Source organism: Emys orbicularis, chromosome 2 (genome assembly GCF_028017835.1).
Source record: "Emys orbicularis isolate rEmyOrb1 chromosome 2, rEmyOrb1.hap1, whole genome shotgun sequence".
In the NCBI taxonomy this organism is placed as follows: domain Eukaryota; kingdom Metazoa; phylum Chordata; order Testudines; family Emydidae; genus Emys; species Emys orbicularis.
In genome coordinates this window covers 74,523,561-74,545,132 of record NC_088684.1, presented here as the reverse complement: position 1 = coordinate 74,545,132, position 21,572 = coordinate 74,523,561, and the positions used below count along the sequence as shown (strand labels likewise).

The 21,572-nt window shown below is 42.7% G+C and overlaps 1 protein-coding gene across 1 annotated transcript in view; it reads right to left on the bottom strand.

The window, feature by feature from the left end:
* PRKDC (protein kinase, DNA-activated, catalytic subunit) overlaps window positions 1–21,572 on the bottom strand; it is a 147,699-nt gene that overhangs the window by 49,999 nt on the left and 76,128 nt on the right. Inside the window, exons 47-60 of the mRNA XM_065397886.1 lie at window positions 21,305–21,442; window positions 20,818–20,937; window positions 19,539–19,682; window positions 15,946–16,097; window positions 15,087–15,218; window positions 14,410–14,521; window positions 13,222–13,346; window positions 12,663–12,812; window positions 11,994–12,167; window positions 7,143–7,241; window positions 5,037–5,247; window positions 4,262–4,451; window positions 3,438–3,653; window positions 1,467–1,579 (exon numbers count right to left, since the gene is read on the bottom strand). Of these exons, the coding sequence (XP_065253958.1) occupies window positions 1,467–1,579; window positions 3,438–3,653; window positions 4,262–4,451; window positions 5,037–5,247; window positions 7,143–7,241; window positions 11,994–12,167; window positions 12,663–12,812; window positions 13,222–13,346; window positions 14,410–14,521; window positions 15,087–15,218; window positions 15,946–16,097; window positions 19,539–19,682; window positions 20,818–20,937; window positions 21,305–21,442 (2,076 nt within the window). The remainder of the gene's footprint in view (window positions 1–1,466; window positions 1,580–3,437; window positions 3,654–4,261; window positions 4,452–5,036; window positions 5,248–7,142; window positions 7,242–11,993; window positions 12,168–12,662; window positions 12,813–13,221; window positions 13,347–14,409; window positions 14,522–15,086; window positions 15,219–15,945; window positions 16,098–19,538; window positions 19,683–20,817; window positions 20,938–21,304; window positions 21,443–21,572) is intronic.

Here is a 21,572-nt window from a genome sequence, read left to right as displayed (position 1 = left end):
GGTACTTTCTTGTCCAGCTGCATCAGTTTCCAGGCAACAGTGCTTGCCATTTTTAGTAACATACCCTCATTAAACCTAGCAGAGTCCTCAAAAATGTGAGAAAGGTGAATTTTACACATCTAACATGAATGGGTTAAATAAACAGCTACTACAAATGATTTTAGAGAATTTTGTCAAGACCTGACACATAGTAATCTGCAATCTATAAACCCTGAAGGAAATCCAGTATCACACTTTACACAGGCTAAAATATTATTATTCATATCATCATAGTGCCTAGGAGCCCATCATGGATCAGGACCCCATTGTGCTAGGTGCTGTACAAACACATACTAGCTATGTGACATTTCAGGTTATTCCATCAGCCATTTCAGATTCTGTACGTGAGAGTGAGCTCTGTCAGAGATGCATTATAGAACAGGGCTCACTGGACATTTTATCAGGCTTGCATGTACCTGCAGATCTTGAGTAGAGTACAGAAAATGGCCAGTTTTCCAATGTAGGCATCTAAAAATTGTCAATTTAAATCCATATTTAGGCATCTAAAGAAAAAGGAGGGGGGGGTGATTTTCAGAGGTGATGAGTACCTTCAACTCTCACTGAAAATATTGGGACTTGCAGGTGGTCATTACCCTGATTATCAGGACACATTAAAGTTACGCACTTAAATAAGACATCTACATTGGAAAACTATGCCCTATGCCAGGGATTGGCAACCTTTCAGAAGTGGTGTGCCAAGTCTTCATTTATTCACTCTGATTTAAGGTTTCGTGTGCCAGTAATACATATTAATGTTTTTAGAAGGTCTCTTTCTATAAGTCTATAATATATAACTAAACTATTGTTGTATGTAAAGTAAGTTAGGTTTTTAAAATGTTTAAGAAGCTTCATTTAAAATTAAATTAAAATGCAGAGCCCCCCTGACCAGTGGCCAGGACCCGGGCAGTGTGAGTGCCACTGAAAATCAGCTCGTGTGCCGCCTTCGGCACGCGTGCCATAGGTTGCCTACCCCTGCCCTATGCATACAAGAAACATTTAAGTAATATTAGAGTTTCACAGTCTACCACAACAGCTGAGGATTTTAGAGTTAAGATTAGCCCTTCCATTTTTAACTTGCACCATCGTTCCCAGGAGTTGTGATACAAGTGGTGCACAAAATCACATAGTCCAATACCCCCAACACAATATGAGAGAATGGAGTAAATACCCCCAGCGCTTTCCCTACTGGAGAAGTTTAAGTCACACTCAGCTTTACACACACAATGTATTATAAAACTTGCAATACGTAATCACAGATACCATCTCTGTAACAGAACCTATCTAGGTTCTTCCAATGGCACCCAACACCATAATTTTCCAATGACATGATGCTTCTATAGGTAAAATATCAGACTTCTCAAAAACAGCTAACACATCCTATCAGTCCTTAAAGATTTTAACCACTAATTATTAAGAAGCAAACAAACCTTTTCTCGTTTCTGCTCAGCAACACCTTTCCTTGCATAAATCAAGCTGAGTTTCTCTTGGTCCTTTAAGAAACGCCTGCGCAACCTTAGAATTTCTGCCCGTTCATCTATACCTAATGAATAATGAGTAAGCACCGACAATTTACACTCTTGTTTTGAGTATCAAGCCTTATAGCTATCCCCTTTAAAGACAACCTTAACTTATTTCAATTTTCATCAGCACTTCCTCATGTACATTCTATGTCTGACCTGTAAGTATGTAAAAAATTTGTGAGTGAATTGTACTATTGTCACTATTGTCTATGTGATAAATAGACCGTAAGCTCCTCAGGCCAAGTATTGTATTTTATCCAAGTTCTGAAAAGGATTCACCATGTTTTCAGCTTCTGTAAACAACAGAGTTGGACAGATCAAGAGATTTGGCAATAGATTATACAGCTTTCCATCTCAAGCCTCACTGGTTCAAATCCAACCCAGGACAGTAATGGACAAGAGTCATTCCAATGGCTGTTCAGTGGGGCCCTATATGAAATAAGTCTGTGATCTCAGTCCAACTCTTGGTAAACAGGTGCCCATAAACAACTTACACCATCACAACAGACACCCTGGGGCTAGCAGTCTCAACAGGAAGACAGTGGATTGATTGGCATGGAAACTGGACTACCTCTTTTTACTTTGAGTATATTCCTTTCAGAACAGGGTTGAAGTACCTTGACCTGGCAGCGTGAGGTACATTGTCCATGTTGAAGGGGTCAGACTCCAGAGCTGTCTGCCTCACACTTTATTTTTAAGTAACTATACAAAAAACCTCTAAGCAATTCCAGAATGATTCTAGTGTTTTTCAGACGTGAAGTGGATAAATGAAAGCTCATTTTCAGAGACTGATTTAGAAGAACAGTGGTTAATTCTGCTGCCAAATTGGAATTTGAAAAATGTCTGAGGCACTACTCAAATTATTTGAAAAAGAAATAACTGTTTTAATGTTTACTACTTGTTAGGTTTATTTATGGAGACAATCAGACAAATCTAAAGATACAAGGAAATATAGATTTCTCTGACATTTGCTTTCTGGGCATCTTGGAGAGAACAAGGAACATAAATAAGGAATGCTGGTGTTAGACAATGGAGGTTTTGTTACCCATCATTTTAGCCAACAATATTCCATTTTGTAGACACCTAAATAATTCCACTACTCAACCACCACTTATATTAAGAACAGCCACATTTGATATATTTATCTGGGGACAATGAATAAAAGACATATTAAGTAGGGTACAGTAGCCCACTCAAACTGAAGGACTTATATCTGACATGCTCCTTACATCAAATATGACAGGAAGCAGAATTTCCAGATTGTCCCTTCATTACAACATCCCAAAGAAGATGTCCTGCCACCAGGGCCGGTGCAAGAAAGTTTCGCGCCCTAGGCAAAACTTCCACCTTGTGCTGCCTCCCGCCCCAGCCCTGCGGCAGCTCCCCGCCCCCCCTCCGCCCTGAGGCGCCCCCTCCCGCAGCAGCTCCCCCCCCCCGTCCTGAGGCACCCCTCCCCATGGAGCCGTGCGGCAGCTCCCCACCCCAGCTCACCTCTGCTCCGCCTCCTCCCCGAGCACGCCACCCCCGCTCTAATTCTCCTCCCCTCCCCGGCTTGCGGCACCAAGCAGCTGATTGGCGCCGCAAGACTGGGAGGTGGGAGAAGTGGAGCGGCCGCTGCGCTGGGAGAGGGAGTCTGAGCCGCACATGTCAGCGCGCTGCCAGCAGCCCAGCCCAGGAAGGCTGTAAAAAAAAAAAAAAAAATTGGGGGCACCGCTTTTTGGCGCCCCCAAATCTTGACGCCCTAGTTCGCCTTAATGGTAGCATCGGCCCTGCCTACCACCCACGTCACTAGCATACAGAGTCCGTTTTTCTTTAACAAAAAAATAAATAAATATATATTAATATTACATTGGCACTGCATCAATAAAGTATTGATACCTTTAGTTTTGCTGTCCACCTCGTCTCCTGGCAAACCCAACCTTTTCTTCCCAAAATTTGGTCCCAATGGTTTTAAGGTTGCCCTCTGTGATTTCTCACTCCGCTTGCTAACAAACAGCATGGATGAGGACAATGATTCAGAGGATGAAGGGACCGTATACTCTGCCAATGTGTCAATGCTGCTTCCTGTTAGCCAGTTAAAAGAGCTTCTCCCATCTGTAAAAAGCAGAAAAATAAAATATCAGCATGTGACTTCATTTAAGTAAAAACATGCACAAAATTTCCTTCCAAAAAGGGCACAGTTCCCATATTTATAATCCAATTATGGGGGGAAATCAGCATTCACATCCTGGTTCCCATCAGTACCCAGCCCAGGCAAGCTAATGATCCAACCAGTGAACCAAATTTACTGATGAATCCTGGTCACGTGCCACTTGAAGTATGTTGCTCATAAGCAAAGAAGAAGAGTCCAATTATTATCTAATGAATGCGGCAGTTTTGTGTCTAAATAGATCAATAGGAAGTAAAATATTCAGCTGGGAGGCCAATCTTTTTAATTGGACATGAGGCTTAAAAAACAAGACCAATCAAAGGAAACTAAGTGTGCAGGGCTTACTATTTTGGAATCGGAACAAATAAGTAACATACTTCAATTAACAGCTGGCCAGAGTGTTTAGATGTTTTCATAAAAATGATACACTAAGTATATACTTATACCTTTGCTTTAAAAAAAAAAAAAAAAAAAAGCCTACACAAAAGGAATAAGGAAAGAATTGTTCCTTTGGGGAACAGGAGAGCTTCAGAACATGCTGATCTGTACTTACTGACATTCTGTGTAGGTGTAAATTCGTACTGCTGTTGGGTAGCCCTCACTTGACCACCTAGTGACCCGTGAGTTGAAAGGGATCCTTCTTGTGACCGATTCCTCTTGGCACTTTGGGTAGCTTGGGTCTCCACAAACATTGGTGTGAGAACAGTACTTCGGTAACGCCAGTTAGAATCAATAGTGAAGTCCTAAGCATGCAAAAAGGTCTTAATAAGAGCACAGGGAATTGAAACTTTTTTCCACCATTGAGATAAAATGACTAGTATGTAACATATGCTGACTGGTCTCCTAAACATACAGAACCATGTGACGACTGCATGATCCTTGTTCAAATACGAAGCAGTCATTTAGTATCAATTCTGCTATAACAACACTTGAACCCCCAACTTTATTCTTTTTTTATTCAGTTATCTTTCCAAGCTATAGATGCCCTTTTTATTTATTTAATTAGCACACAACACATAGCCTAACAAAAGGATCTCTGACAATCAGCATACATCATATGTAATTACCACTTCAGTTATAAGGAAGTTCTTACCTTCACTTTTTTAAAATGAAAGTTCACGTTAAAAATGTGAACCCAAAATAAATATCAAACACCTAAGAATTTGAATAACCCATGACTGCCTCAGCTGTTACTGACGTAGCACGCAGCACACGTTCAACAGTCTCCTTCATTACTTCAGCTCTATTTAACTCTTAAGGTGATTGCTACATTGATAACTGGACACTGCTGCATAGTTCTATAGCATTACACAAATATTACAATTCACCTGAAATCTGCATTCAGAAAGTGGATGCTCAAACATTTTTCTGGAATAATCTGGGCTCTTGCTGGTCATTTCAAGCAGAAAATTCGTTGCTAAACTCAAATATTGGGTTTCTATCTTGGTAGAGTATAAGGAATTTAATAGAGCCAACATACGATCGAGGGTATTTGTAGGCAACCTAGTTTCATCACTCCAAAAATTTCTAACAATCAATCTGTAAAGAGAGGAAAAACATACTTGAACACCTACAAATGGGACACTATAGCCTTACACAATGCTTGACTCAAAAACTTCAATTTTTTTTAAACTAGTGAATAGCAAAAATATACAAGAAGGATTAGGACTATATATCCACTAATTTCTTTACCCCAACGATTCCACACTGGTTTATGTTAATCATCTCATTTCCCACTCTCCACCCCCAATCTGTATTTCATCTAAATGGTATTAAAAACTTTACTAAGGTCACAAGGATTTTTATACTTCATAAATTTGCATTTTACTTATGATTATGAAATCATTTCCATGCAAACAAAAGAGAGATTGTGGGCACAGATATATAAACACCTTTTTTCCTATTGTGCTTCATTATAAAAGTTAATAATGAAACTATCTTCCAAAACTGGACCTAATTTCTTACATCTGTTTATAGATCAAAACTTTAGGTGTTGGCATAGGGACTGTGTTATATTAACAGAGGATTAAGTCTAATATAAACTGAAGAGACTTACTGATTTAGGGCTCTCACTGACTTAATAGGCTTTGAACCAATCCCTTAACATTTTTTCAAATTCTCATTATTTCAGCTAAATGTAATGCAAGAGAATAGGATACACACACTTCTTAAAATATTAATCTTTTCTTAATTTTATACAGTAGAACCCTGTTTATCCAACCCTCCCTTAACCAGCTCTCTACATTTACCTAACAACCAGGAATTCAGGGCCAGAAGCAGGTGATCTCTCCTGGGGCCACTAGATGGCGCTGCAGCATATTTTCCCATTGTCCAGTTTTATCCAGAGTTTTGATTATCTGATCTGGCCCCAATCCCAATTAAATCGGATAAACAGGGTTCTACTGTACTTTAAAAAGTTTATAATATTGTCTTTACTTGCCAAATTGATCACTGTTAGTGACATTGCATCACCAGGTAAGACCAGAAGCAGCCAAAGCTGGGACTGCTGCACTGGGGTTGGGATAAAACGTAGCCCAGGCAGAGCCATCTCTCCCCCCCCAGCATGCCCCGGTCTCAGAAATGTGCAGTGGAGACCCTGCCCAGTCAGGGGGCACTAGAACCCAGATGGTGCCTCCCTGCCTTTCCACCATGTGCCTTTGGGAGAGAACTGCAGAGAGAAGCCAGCCAGAGGCTCCACCTGGCAGGAGCAGAAGCAGCCAAAGCAGAGACTTCTGGACATTCCAGTCAAAACTGCACAGTGTTCTCAAACTTTTTCTGCCCTGTAATGATTTTCTCTAGCCCTCTCCCTGCCCCTACATCCTCACAGCCTCTTCACCTCAGCTTCCCTCCATACCTGCCCATCATACTCTCATTTCCCCTGCCCTGTCCCCCTCACCTCCCTTTCCTTTTCTTTCCATTTAGCATATCCCCTCCTAGTTTAACCCACACTCCCCAAAAATAATTGTGGAACTAACATGACTTTTGCCACTATCACATGTGTTCTACCCCTTCCTCCACCTCGTGTCTCTCTCTTGTCTATTTAGACCGTAAGCTCTTCAGGGCAGGGACCATCTCCTACTTTGTGTTTGTACAGTTTGCACAATGGGGCCCTATGCTTGATTGGCCCTTAGGCACTACCATAATAAGCATGATTAATAGCATGCCCTAGCCTCTTCCTGAAACGTAACCGGAAACTTTGAAATAGGGAAAGCTAGGTCTTCCAATTAAGGAAAAACAAGATCACCACCACCAGAAACAAACGTGACATTTTTGAGCGAGGTGTCACTATTGCATTTACTACTTAACATATCTTAATAGCCTTAAAACCCCCTAAAAAAAAAAAAAAAAAAAAAGTCATACAAAACAAAACAAAACCGTATTCAAGACTTTAGCATCTCAGCTGACCCATCACAACACTCGGTGTGTCGACTCACTGTAGTCCAGAGTTTTCATCCATCAGTCCCTGAAGCAGCATTTCTTTTGCTAGTTTGAACACTTCCTGAGATTCCTCCTCTGCTTGGCTTTCTGGATCCCTGATATAAAATGAAAAAGAAAGTCTTATAGATTTCTCTCTCATGCAACTTGCAACAAAAGGAACAGACAGGGGGAAAATAAACCTGATAGCAGTGCACTTGGCTCATACATGCTATGTTTTCACTGCCCCAAAATAATGATGGTTTGCTGTTTGTTTTAAAGAGAGATAACTAAAGCATGTTAGCTACCCCATGCAAAACCCTCGCAGAGACAAGGCTCTATAGCAATGGTCCCCAAACTATGGGGCACACCCCTCAGAGGGGCACAGAGGAACGTCCAGGGGAGTGCGGTGGGCCCGGGCCAGCCCTCCGGGGGGGTGAGGAGGGCGCACCACCCAGGAATGCCTAGTTGAAAAGGGACCCTGGTGGCTCCCATCAGCATTGTTGACTGGGCCGTTAAAAGCCCTGATGTGCTGCCGACTGGACTAAGGCAAGCTCCATACTTGCCCTGGCTAGGCGCGGCCAGTATGTCCCTGAAGCTCCTAGGCACAGGGGCGGCCAGGGGGCTCCGAGCATTTCCCCCCACCCCAAGCACCGGCTCCGCAGTTCCCATTGACTGGGAACCGCAGCCAGTGGGAGCTGCGGGGGCGGTGCCTGCGGGCAGGGACAGCATGCAGAGCTCCCTGGCCCCATCCACTTAGGAGCCGCGGGGACACGCCGGCTGCTTCCGGGGAGCCATCCGAGGTAAGCGCTGCCGGGCCGGAGCCCGCACCCTGCACCTCCTCCCACACCCCAACTGCCTTCCCAGCCCTGAGCCCCCTCCCACACCCAAACTCCCTCCCAGAGCCAGCACCCTCTCCCACACTCCGAACCCTCTGCCCCAGCCCTGAGCCCCCTCCCCAACCCCAGAGCCCGCACCTCAACCTCCTGACCCGGCCCGGTGAAAATGAGCAAGGGTGGGGGAGAGCGAGCGACAGAGTGGGGGGGAATGAAGTGAGCAGGGGTGGAGCCTCAGAAGGGGCGTGGCGGGGGCATGGCAAGGGTGTTCGGTTTTCTGCAGTCAGAAAGTTGGCAACCCTAGAGATACCAGTGGCTCCCTGTCCTGTCCCAAGCGTAGCTTCTCCTCCCCCCATCCTGCCCCACTCACCCCCCCCCCCACCCCAATCCCTGGAGCACGGAAGACAGACCCTCTCTCTGTAAATAAGAGAAGATCCAAAGCAGAGGAGGAGGAGGGCGGGTAGTGAAGTACAGATAGGGACCCACTCATCTCCAAGAACTTTCAGTTACAGGTCAGTAACTTCCTCTTCTTCTTCTTCTCAGTGAAGGTCCCTATGTTATGGCTGCAAAGCATGAACATTCTAAGGATGATGCCCATCTAAATACCAAGCCCTGAGGTGTAATGGGCACAGATCGGGGTGCTTGATCTTGTCCACTGAGTGAACAGCAATGGAAGAAAGGACTCGCATCCTTCCACAGCAATGGAAGAAAGGACGGCTTGGAACTTCTGGGCTCTCAAGATGTCCAGGTAGCTTGTGCTTTGTGGCTGTTCATGTGGCCTCCCCAACCGAACAAGAATGCAGCTGTAATAATGGTCCTGTCTGATGAGGAAGGGAGGAAAGAGATGCCCATACGTACCAGACGGGGATTTATCCACAATAGGAGGGAAGACATTATTTTGGTGGGAACCTCACCATGAGGTTCCTGGAATGGCAGTTTGGAGAATATACCGACTGCAGCCATGTTTGAAGGCAATGAAGGTGGAGTCTTGCAAATGACGATATTATGCATAGTCTGGATCCTATCCTTGGGCAAGTACACTCTTGCAGTGATAGAATTCAAGGTGGCCCCGATGAAGTCCAGAGACTGTGTGTGAGTGAGAACAGACTTTTCGGCATTTATGCTGACTCCCAGTGAGGAGAGGAGGCGCAGCATCATAGAAGTTGATGCATAGGACTCCTGGAGGGACTTGGCAACAAGGAGCCAGTTGTCGAAGTAAGGGAAGGCAATGAGACCACAACGTCTGATGTGAGCTGTTTATCAAGAATAACTTGGTAAAGACTGTGGGGACAGTAGCTATGCTGAAAGGAATACTCTGTACTGAAAATGATCAGAACCCACCATGAATCTGAGGAAGCTTCTGTGAGTGGAATGAATATCTACATGAAAGTAGGCATCCTTCATATCAAGAGTCAAACCAGGTGTCCTTTTCTAGAGATGGGAATATATAGATCACAACGTGACCATGAGAAACCTGAGTTTGCGAATGAAGTGGTTGAGATGGCAGAGGCTGAGGATTGGTCTGCTACCACTCTTCTTTTTGGGTACAAGGAAGTATGTCAAGTAAAACCCACTCCTTTGGCATTGAGGAGGGTGTGTTCTATCGCTCCTTGCTCCAATAGGGAGTCTATCTCTTGTTTGAGAATATAGTCATGAGAGTGGCCCCTGAAGAGAGGCAGGGAGGGTTTTTTGGAGGAGGTGGGAACGCAAACTCTATCATATAGCCAGAATGGATGACGTTCAGCACCTGGCTTGTCGGTTATTGCACTCCAGGTGTTGAAAATGAGTGCTAGACAACCCCCATATGGTATGTGGGGGTTGGGAGATGTCAGGCTTAGTGGTTCACGGCTCTCAAATGCCTGTCAAAAATAATGTCTAGCCAGGGACTGAGTCTGAGATGCAGAGCCTGTTGCACTCTGTGCAGGGAAGAGGGACTTACTTTTGAACCCTCTGCCTCTTGTGTGGTCATTCATGGGGCCTCTGGTGGGAAATTGTTGAACCACATGTCTAGGTCTAAATGACTGGCAATGAAACTTCTTCTAAGGGGGCAGGCGTGTATATCCCCAGGGAGCAGAGGTTGGCCCTAGAGTGGAAGTGTCTTTTGTTCAGTGCTATCTTTTGGTCAGTGCCAGTTGATCTCGGGTTTTGGGAAGTGCCAAGGATGATGGTACCAACTGATTGTGGTCTGGTACCGATGTAGCCCTATGATTATGGGCTTTCTTGTCATGTCTCTGGGACTTAGGATATACTAAGTACTCCCGGGCCAAAGCGATGGGTTTGCTCAGTTGAATCCGACCTCCCTGAAGTGGATTTAGAGAAAGACTTAATCTCATGCTTATGAGTAGGGCCCAACCAAATTCATGGCCCTGAAAAACGCATCATGGATCATGAAATCTGGTCTCCCCTCTCCCCGTTTCTCCCCCACCCCCACCGGTGAAATCTGATCTTTTGTGTTCTTTTACCCTATACTATACAGATTTCACAGGGGAGACCAGCATTTCTCAAATGGGGGGGGGGAAGGGAAGAGGGGTCACAAGGTTATTTTACGGGGGTTGCAGTATTGCCACCCTTACTTCTGAGCTGCCTTCAGATCTGGGCAGCTGGAGAGCGGCAGCTGTTAGCCAGGCACCAGCTCTGAAGGCAGCGCCCGCCAGCAGCAGTGAAGTAAGGGTGGCAATACCATACCATGCTACCCTTACTTCTGCGCTGCTGCCTTCAGAGCTGGACAGCCAGAGTGTGGCGGCTGCTGACTGAGGGCCCAGTGCAGAAGTAAGGGTAATACCATACCCTTATACCATACTAATTTCTGCACTGCTGCTGGCCGCGGCTCTGGCTTCAGAGCTGGCCTCTCAGCCAGCAGCCACCACACTCTCGCTGTCCAGCTCTGAAGACAGTGCCGCCGCCAGCAGCAGAGCAGAAGTAAGGTTAGAAGTACCGCAACCCCCCCACCCTATAACTCCCTTTTGGGTTAGGACCCCTACAATTACAACACCGCAAAATTTCAGATTTAAATAGCTAAAATCATGAAATTTATATTTTTAAAAATCCTATGACTGTGAAATTGACCAAAATGGACTGTGAATTTGGTAGGGGCCTACTTATGAGAGTGCTTCCTCGATTCCTGACAAGATCCCACTGGGGCGTCTGTGAGGCTAGACGCTCCTGCACCAGAGTTGGACTTCGCACCAGGAGACACACTGCTTCCTGAATCAGGCCAATGTTCGGGGATGGTTCCCTGGCCTGAGTCCGCCTGAGGTCTTATGGCCTCCTCATGAAGTGTTTCTGGAGATGAAGTTCCTGGCCTTCTTGGGTAAGGCTGAGGAATGATCAGCAGATACTGCAACTCACTGCGATGCAGGCTTCCCCAAGGCATACAGGCAGCGCTGGTAGTCGTCGCTGATCAAAAAGGATTGTGGGCAGCAAGTGCAGTGTATGAAGCTTGGAGACCTGGGCATAGTCCAGTACTGAAACAGGGAAGGGTTCCTCCGAAGAGACTAAATCTAAACACTCAGAAATCTACAAAACACTAAACTGCACAAGCTGTTAAAACTATTTACAACGCTAAATCTAAATCTTATCTCGTAGGACGAAACCAAAACTACGGACACTGGAGGTTCCAACCCAGACCAGGCAGAGGTGAGAAGGAACTAGAGAGATGGTCAGTCTGCCCTGTCCTTTATTCCCTCCATGAGAGACCAGAGCTGAGCCAGGGTGCATGCACAGACCAATGGATGCTACTTTCAAATTCTCTGGCTCCAGGTGCATGGGTAAACCCACTGTGGAATACAATAGGGACCATCACTAGAAGTAGTACACAATTATCATCCCCATTTAACAGACAGGGAAATGAAGACAGAAAGGTTTAAGTGAGATTTCCAAGCCTGTATCAGGAAATTAGAACTCAAAGGTTTCTGCTTCCCATGCTGTGATAACACCATCCCCTCACTTTTTACATAGGGAAAGTAACTATTCAGATCACTTTTATATAATTGCTCTTATCCAGTTGGAAGACACTACTTGCAACTGAATCCATACCTGTAGTTATCATAAATCCACATCAGGATGTCATACATGCGCTCCCGACATACTGGAGAAGGGTGAGAGATGAACCCTGTTACTCCAGGAAGAAGTTCTCTTAGTTCTAGGGGTTTCAGCTTAGGCAACATTTTGTATATGATATCCAAACATACCCTCTGCCTTTCATCATCTCTAAAGGAGATAAAAAGCAACTGCATTGGTTTCATTATTCTATTTACAGTTACACATACAGCTGAACATTAAAGTAATATTTAGCAATTTTATATTGCATAAAAATGTTTTTAGTTACTATTTCTGTGTTTAACTGGAAAAAAAAATCAGTCTAACAAAACTGAATACATATTAAGGGTGAAATCCTGGCCCCACTGAAGTTAATGGGAGTTTTGCCATTGATCTTAGTAGGACCAGGATTTCACCATATGGCCAAGGAAAAAAGCTACAGTAAGCATAGTTTTCAACTTAAATAGGAGAAGTAGAAAAAACCTGCCAGATTTTCTAATCTACATTTGCTCAAAGAAGAGAACCAGGCTCAAGAAAAAAACTGGAACTGTAAATGCATGTGGAATGTAAAACTTGCATCATTATTAGAAAAAGACAATGATGCAAAATTCAGACTATGAGCCCAGGTTGCTATGATGATCATGCACTGGTCATGTGCCCACTTACCTGTGACTCATGACTTGGATGAAATCTTTACTCTTTAATTGTAAGTAGAGATCAGTTATCTCCTCTGCACGGTACATCACCACCTCCAGACAGTATGTTTTCAGAACACCATGAAGTTTTGGTATCAAGAAGAATACTGCATTCATAAACCTTTACATGACAAGGAGTCCACAGAGCAAAAAATAAGAAGTTATATTCTATTACGGTGGTGCCCAAACTTTTCCTGTTGTGTCCCCCGTTACAAGTAATGGAATCTGTCCACACGCCTCTCCATTACTGCACACTTGGCTCAGCAGAGGAGCTTGGGCTCAAGGTGGAGCTGGGGGCTGAACTGGGTATGGGGGAGGAAAGAGAATGAGGGCAGAGCTGCAGCTGCGGCCGGAGTGGAGCTGTAGCTGGGCGGTGGTCCTTCCCTGCCCCCTATCGAGTCTGGCCCAGGCCCTGACCTGAATGTTCCTCCGCCCCCCCTCTAGGGGAGGCGCACCCCACAGTTTGGGGACCACTGTTCTATTAGATAATGATTTTTCTGTATACAGGGTATCATATGATCTTACTATACCTGTCAGCAAGAGGAGGAAAGTTCTTTGCCACTTTATTTAAGCACACAATAAACTTGTCCTCTTTGGTGCTTTGATGCTGTTTTATCTGTTTTATGACACAGTCATAAACCGGACCCTCAAATATCTGAAAGATCAGAAACATTTTATCATTAAACAAATGCCAACACCAGAAACTCAGGAACACTCAAATTATGTAACAGTACTATTACATGGGGGATATTTTTAGTTACAGTGAAATTTCACTGGCTTAATCTTGACATTTATGACAATTCGCAGCAGTAGTACAACATGCCTGGATGAAATACAGCTTGTCTGTTTTAACAGAGCTGCTGTCTAACCATTTATAAGTTTCCATTAATTGTGCAGAGACCAACAGCTTAAATATAGAAAGAAAAAAGTCACATGATATTCCTATTTCAAACACTAAGTAATTCCTGATTGTGTGTGGCAGGTTTCCAGTAAAATGCTGTACAATAATACTATACACAGCCATTTTCTATTAAATTAACATTATCTGCAAAGAAATACAAGGTACACGCAGAATATTAACCACCACCACACCTGCTTACTCATTCAAAATTACAATTCTTTTTTAGGAAAGGAGGAATGGATAAGACTGAAAATGAGAAGAGGGCAAGGGTTCAACAATATTCATCATGCATCCTAGAGAATGAGAAAGGGTGAACAAAATGGAATGTACTGGACAGAGAAGACAGCTACAAACCTACTTTACAGGAGTGCCACAATTACAGTCCAAGAGCAACAGCTGAGGAAGCATTTTCATTCTAAGTCCCTATTTTCAGGTTCCTAACAAACTTCTAGCAAATAGAGCCCTGAGAATCCCTAACTTTAACATTTATTCACCTTCCCTCATATTTGAAAATTTTCTATTGTGTCAGTCCCACTGGCAGAAAAGCGGTGAACACAGCTCCCCCAGATCCATTCACTGCCACGGTCAAGACAAAAGGGTCATAAGAATTGAGGCAAAGTGTGCCCAGCTTGTGCTGATCTAGTCTTGAATTCTGATCCTCATGTGGTAGCATCCTCTGCTACTGCCTAACTTCTGGGGAGGCCTCATTAAATTTAATATTCCCTCATTCTGAAGCTGGAACTGGGTATTCAGTTTAGACTTATAGATAAAACAGTCTTTAATACATTGTGTCTTTTATCATTATTGTAACACTCACATTTTCCTTCTCAGCCATGTATCGAAGAATAAGTCCCAGCACTTCTGCTGCAGCTGCATAAACTTCCTTATACCTTATTAAGGACATGTTATTGGCCAAATCCTGAAAGTACCTAGCATACAAAGGAAATCAGCTGTGATCCATTCACCCTAGTATTTGATTTTCCATTAAAATCAGACATCTCAGAAACTCTAAAAATATTCTTTGCCCCTCTCCATTTCATGCATTCACATTCATAGTCTTAATTGCAGTCTTTGTGGCGCTATTACACTAACACCCCATAGCCATGAAGGTTTCAGAGGGTCACAACACTTCCCCTTTGAATTTTTGGGTCCAATGGGATCTGGAGTGCCACAAATACCTATTTTGCTACTCTTGACTCCACTGTGTGCCAAAGAGCTCAACAACTGTAAAAGCAGTGGTCACAATAGGGCCCAGTACAGATATATCTACACCCCCGCCAGTTCACTTCCTAAAGTAAGGAACAGCTTCAGAGTTAGCTGTAGCAACCTGCTCGACATAGGAGTGTAGGGGTGGTGGTGCGGCCAGAAAGAGACAAGAAGGTCCAAGAGGTGAGCATTACAAATCCCACCCCCATGGTGCCAACATCCTTCTTGGTCAGCTTATTGTAAGGTTTATAATAAAAAATTAACTCCCCGAATAGACATGCTTCTCACCTCACGCTGTCTATTTCACACTTTGGGTCATAGGGAGACAAGTTGTTAGCAAGAACAATACCTAGCAACTGAATTCCCACTGAGTTGTCCTTTGTATTAGGATCTCCACCAGAAAATTGTTCGAATATTAACCTGCAGCACAAGGATGTAAAAAAAAAAAAAAAAAAAAAAAAAAAATTAAGGTGCATGTGACAGAGTACTTGCTAAAGACAGTACAAATCTGGTGAAAGTGACTGTGGCTACATGAACAATACTTTATTGGGAATGCATATAGTATAAAATGTTTGCAAATTCCCAGAAATTATATCCCCCACAAAAAACTTTCATCCTTTGATTTCTGTGTTCTGTCCTCAACAACTAAACACCAGCTGCTAACTCAATGGTGCAAAAACAGACAAAAAATCCTCTTAGTAGTTTCTCCTGCCTTCTGCTCTCTCATTGCATACAGCCCATTGTAATTCTTATTTATCCAGGATTCTTTGCAGCATGAGTTGTGTGTGTTGCTGCCTCTGCAATTTTGGTGTCGACAACTGACAGAAATGCAGGTGAATTTACCACAAAGAGAGAGAGAGAGCGCGCAGCTGGCTAGAGCAATAAGAGGATTTGTTTTTAAAAAATGGTTAGTTGGTCAAAAAGCCACTAAAATTCATGTACAATCCTGGATTGAGCTACTGTTAGCCAGAAGCATTACCACTTGAAGCCTTACAGATGCCTCACTACTGCCTGTGAAAGGACCAGATCCTCACACCACCTGCAAGTGGTTTGTGTTACAGTTTGAAAACCACTGGGCTAACCCTTTCACCTCTGCAGAGCTCAGGTCACATTTTCCCTACATTCTTTTTATACTGAGAAATACTACCTGTACGGTATGGAGAGACAATCCTTCCAGCACTCCACAACTGTCTTTATAATTTCCAAATTGTGTCTGAACACTGCTCTTTTCTGATGAAATACATTCTTCATCAAGAATTCAAGTAATCTGTTAGCCAGTATCTCATCTTTAATATTCCCCTAACACGAAAGAGAACAAAAAGCAACATGGTAATTCTGTATAAAACAATATTTTTGTTCTTAATCTGAATGCATAGAACAATTTCATTCTCCACTGGTTTAATGTTTAAAATATGATTGTGAATTCTCAAGTTAGCTAACACAATGTTGACTATGAGTTTGCAATCAGTGTACACAAGGATAAGTCATGTTCAGCAATATAAGTTTGTAGGGAAGTCAAGCTCAGAATTCACTAGAACGTTGGTAGCTTTATGTAGGAGAGTCCTGCCATCTTGTTATGAAAACAGGTGAAAGCCTTTGAACTATAGCAGTTGGGCCAACTAATCCACCATATGTGCAGTATCCCTCATACAACCAATGAAACTGTTCCATGCAAATTAGCTGTAGAGTAATGGTGGTGACGTATGATATCACAATGGTCTAGGACTCTTGGAATGGAAAAGATAGCATCCAATTTTTAAATTCTCAGTGTAACAGACCCCCAAATCCCAGTGATGATTGAATGTGGTGATATTCTGAATAAAAAGTGCTCTAAGCCATGCTAATGACTGCTTCCATTGCTTCACACTGACTCAAAAGACATTCTAGGCTTCAGAGTGACACAGAGTAACTATCCTGGCATCTTATTACAAAAGGCACTAGTAAGTTATACCAGTACTGATAATTCTTTTGGGAAAAGGAAGTATGAAGGTGGCACTAACTTCTATCATCGGTCTAAATATTACAAGACAACATGACAAGGTGTAGATTTTTGAGTCCATTAATACATTTCTCAGGTATGTTGTGGACTTGTGCGCATTCCACAACTTGAGGTGTCCATTAGTGGACCAATAAGAAAGAACCTGGAGGATCCCATGCTCAAAAAGTTACTTACAGTGTTGCCAGAGAGATTGATTTAATTAATGAACTAAAACTTGCTTCTTATTAAACTGATCTAGTTATTTACACTGGTTAATGATTAAAGCAGCACTGAGGAAAGATCGATAAAATAATCAAGTACATCATCCCATTAAAACAGGGAAAGAACAAGTTAAAAATTACTCAGACAAGCTAGATGTCTTCAAGCCACCAGGGCCTGATTAAATACATCCTAGAATACTCAAGGAACGGACTGAGGAGATATCTGAGCCACTAGCAATTATCTTTGAAAAGTCATGGAAGATGGGAGAGATTCCAGAGGACTGGAAAAGGGCAAATATAGTGCCAATCTATAAAAAGGGGAATAAGGACAACCTGGGGAATTACAGACCAATCATCTTAACTTCAGTATCCGGAAAGATAATGGAGCAAATAATTATGCAATTAATTTGCAAACACCTAGAAGATAATAAGGTGATAAGTAACTGTCAGCATGGATTTGACAAGAACAAATCATGTCAAACCAACCTAATAGCTTTTTTTGAAAGGGTAACAAGCCTTGTGGATAGGGGGGAAAGCAGTAGATGTGGTATATCTTAACTTTAGTAATGCTTTTTGATACTGTCTTGCATGACCTCATAAACAAACTAGGAAAATACAACCTAGATTGAGCTACTATAAGGTGGGTGCATAAAACGGATTGGAAAACCATTCCCAGAGAGTAGTTATCAGTGGTTCACAGTAAAGTTGGAAGGGCATATCAAGTGGGGTCCCGCAGGGTCCGGTTCTGTTCCATATCTTCATCAATGATTTAGATAATGGCATAGAGAGTATACTTATAAACTTTGCAGATTATACCAAGCTGGGAGGGGTTGCAAGAACTTTGAAGGATAGGATTAAAATTCAAAATGATCTGGCCAAACTGGAGAAATTGTCTGAAGTAAATAAGATGACATTCAATAAGGACAAATGCAGAGTACTCCACTTAGGAAGGAACAATCAGTTGCACACGTACAAAATGGGAAATGACTGCCTAAGGAGGAGTACTATGGAAAGGGATCTGGGGATCATAGTGGATCACAAGCTAAATAAGAGTCAATGGTGCAACAAAAAAAGTTGCAAAAACAACTGTTGCAAAAAAAAAAAAGCAAACATCATTCTGGGATGTATTAGCAGGAGTATTGTAAGCAAGACACGAGAAGTAATTCTTTTGCTCTACTCCGTGCTGATTAGGCCTCAGCTCGAGTATTGTGTCCAGTTCTGGATGACACATTTTGAGAAAGATGTGGATGAAATGGAGAGAGTCCAGAGAAGAGCAACAAAAATGATTAAAGGTCTAGAAAACATGACCTATGAGAGAAGATAGAAAAAAAAAATTGGGTTTGTTTAGTCTCGAGAAGAGAAAACTGAAGGTAGACACAATAACTGTTTTCAAGTATAAAAAAGGTTGTTATAAGCAGGAGGAAGAAAAATTGTTCTCTTTAGCCTCTGAGGATAGGATAAGAAGCAATGGGCTTAAAATTGCAACAAGGGTGGTTTAGGTTGGACATTAGGAAAAACTTCCTAACTGTCAGGGTAGGTAAGCACTGAAATAAATTGCCTAGCGAGGTTGTGGAATCTCCATCATTGGAGATTTTTAAGAAGTTAGACAAACACCTTTCAGGGATGGTCTAGTCTAGATAATACTTAGTCCTGCTTTGAGGGCAGGGGACTGGAATAGATGATCTCTCAAGATCCCTTCCAGTCCTACAACTCTAGGATTCTATGATTATACGAACACAATTTTAAAAACTCATTACAAAATTATCACCAGAGTACAGTAGATTCCGCTTAATAGCCACCCAGATATTAACAACTTCCAGTTAGTAGCAACATTTTGCTGGGAATCAATTCCATTGACTTTAATGTTAATGGCATTCAGATATTGGCAATGGCATGCCACTTATTAAACAACATTTTTTGGAAGAGGCACCACCTGTAGGCAGCTCTGCGGGGCTGCAACCAGGAAAAAAAGTGCAGAGATGTGCCTTGCCTTGCTGCAGACCTGCAAACCTGCCTCTGGCCAGTGCTCAACCCATTCTAGGGCTTCCTTCTGGGGCTGCAGCCCCAGAAACCTGCCTGTGCATAGGGACCATACAGGAGGTAAGGGACTGCAGGCTGGGAGGGGAGGGGAGGCTGAAACCTGCAACCTGGAGCTGCACAGTATCTCTCCCTGTGCTCCCCAGTCTGCTCCCTGCTGCAGGATTTCAGGTAGAGAAGAAAGCGCTAGGATACGCTGAATCCTGATTCCCAGAGAATGGAGAAAGAGGTGCAGTGCAGCCCTATGGGCTCCCAGCACCACTGCTCCCCACAGAAAACCCCAGCGTCGGGGAGAAAAGCCCCTTCCTTACTGCTGCCCTGCACACAGGCAGGTTGCAAGGCTACAGCCAAGGCAGGCATGTGCCAGCTCTTCCTTCCCTGGCTACTGCCCCAAAAATCTGCTTCTGTTTATTTGCAAATGATGGATAATAGCAACTTTTTACTGGCAACCGATGGGTTGCAAGCGAAGTCTACTGTAATTAAACGTGTTCCACATTTCCTTACTTTGGGAGCCGCTACACTAGTCCAGGAAAGCAGAGTAACTACTATCTCCACCACCATGTAATGAATTCCTTCTCCTCCATTATCCCTAGAAACAACAAGCTGCAGTAAGGGACCAAGCCATTGCCTTGCATAAGGTCGGAAAACCTAGGAGAAATAAAGAACAGTCATCTATACAAACCTACTTTGCAAGAAGCATTTATGCATCACATTCTTACAGGAATAGTTATTTTTTACATAAGAACATAAAAATGGCCATACTGGGTCAGACCAATGGTCCATCTGGCCCACCATTCTGTCTTCTAACTGTGGCCAGTGCTCAATGCTCCAGAGAGAATGAACAGAACAGGACAATTATCAAGTGATCCATCCCCTGTTGTCTAGGTCCAACTTCTGGCAGTCAGACATTTAGAAACAGCCTTCTCTGTATAGTTTTTGCCTAACACTGTACAAAGCCCTCATTATAGTAATTTCAAACGCTCCTAAAGAAAATTTCCCCATTGATAAATTAGTTACATACCCCATTTGTATTTCTGTGTGTAAGCCCTCAAGTGTCAAGTTCGCTATTACTGGCAAAGCACATTATTTCTTTCACTGGAGCCAATCTACCAGCTTTCCATACACTAAGTCTGACCCATGGAAGTCAGAATAGTAACTCACTCATCCAGAATGAACAAGCAAGTGAGCGCATGCACACACGTGCACACACATACACACTTCTCATTTAGCTTTTAATGTCAAAAGCTACTACTCTGTCACCAGACTAGTACTAAACTATTTTGAAAACAGTACTGACTGATAATTCACTGAATTGCAGCAATTTCATTTAGGATCTGATATACAATGTAATGAGACGGCATGATTCATTTGGTCAATAATCCTTTGTTTTAAAGAGACTGGCTGAAGTAGGATGGAAACATTTTACACCTGAAATAGAGGAAGGAAGAACATTTCCACAGAGTCACTACAGACCTCATACAGTGACTATACAGCTTTATATTCTGTTGCAATTAGAGCTGTACAAAACTCTGGAGTTTTGGGGTTCACAGGAGTTGCTAAAACTCATTTGAACCAACTAATATCACATGGTTTTCACCTGAAGCATAAACCAGGAACGCCCTCCCTTCAATAGGTCAAGTAACGAAAGTTGAATTTAGGAGAGGTTTAGCTGGTGTGGGGTTTTGTTCTGAAAGGGTTACACAGCTGAAATTGTAATCGATTTATGATAATATTTTACTGTAGGGACAGAACATGATACAATTAAAAAAAAAAAATCACTCACTTCCTCAGTATTAACAATGAGCTTTGCTAAGAAGAGGCGAATATTTAGTGGCATAGATGGATTCCCCAATTTGCCATGTATAAACTTCATCCATGGAGGAAGGTCTCGTGGAACTATTCCCTGAAATCAAAATTAAATAGATCACTTGAAATGCATATAACTCAAGATTACCACATGTTTTATTCTATTACACTAGGGACTGATAGCAACAAAGGTTACAAAACAAGATTTCTATTATAACCCCCTTTCTTGAGTTTAAAAAGTCATAGAAATATAGGACTGGAAGGAACTTTGGGAGGTCATCTAGTCCATCCCCCTGCGTCGAGTCACAATTAAGTGCAACTAGACCATCCCTGACAGATATTTGTCTAATCTGTTGTTAAAAACTTCCCATGACAGGGATTCCACAACTTCAATCAGCAACCTATTCCAGTGCTTAACTATCCTCTTAAACTGGACAGGTGCTAAGCCATGAACCAATACTGACCTCATCTACTTTGGGTGTAATCTGATTTCTCTGCATATGTTTAATCAGGGTCGTCATAGAAGCCATACATTCATGCTGATTGAGCTCATCCATCTCCAGTTCCATCAGATCATCTGGATCCATGGATTCTGTGGGTTCCTGTCCAAATAAGGAGAGCCAGTTAATCATGAGGGACTCTATGTACCATTTTTTAAAAGTCATAATTATACTGTTTGTTATGCTGATTTTCTGGTCAAGTCTATACAAACTGTAGTACAATAATAAAATT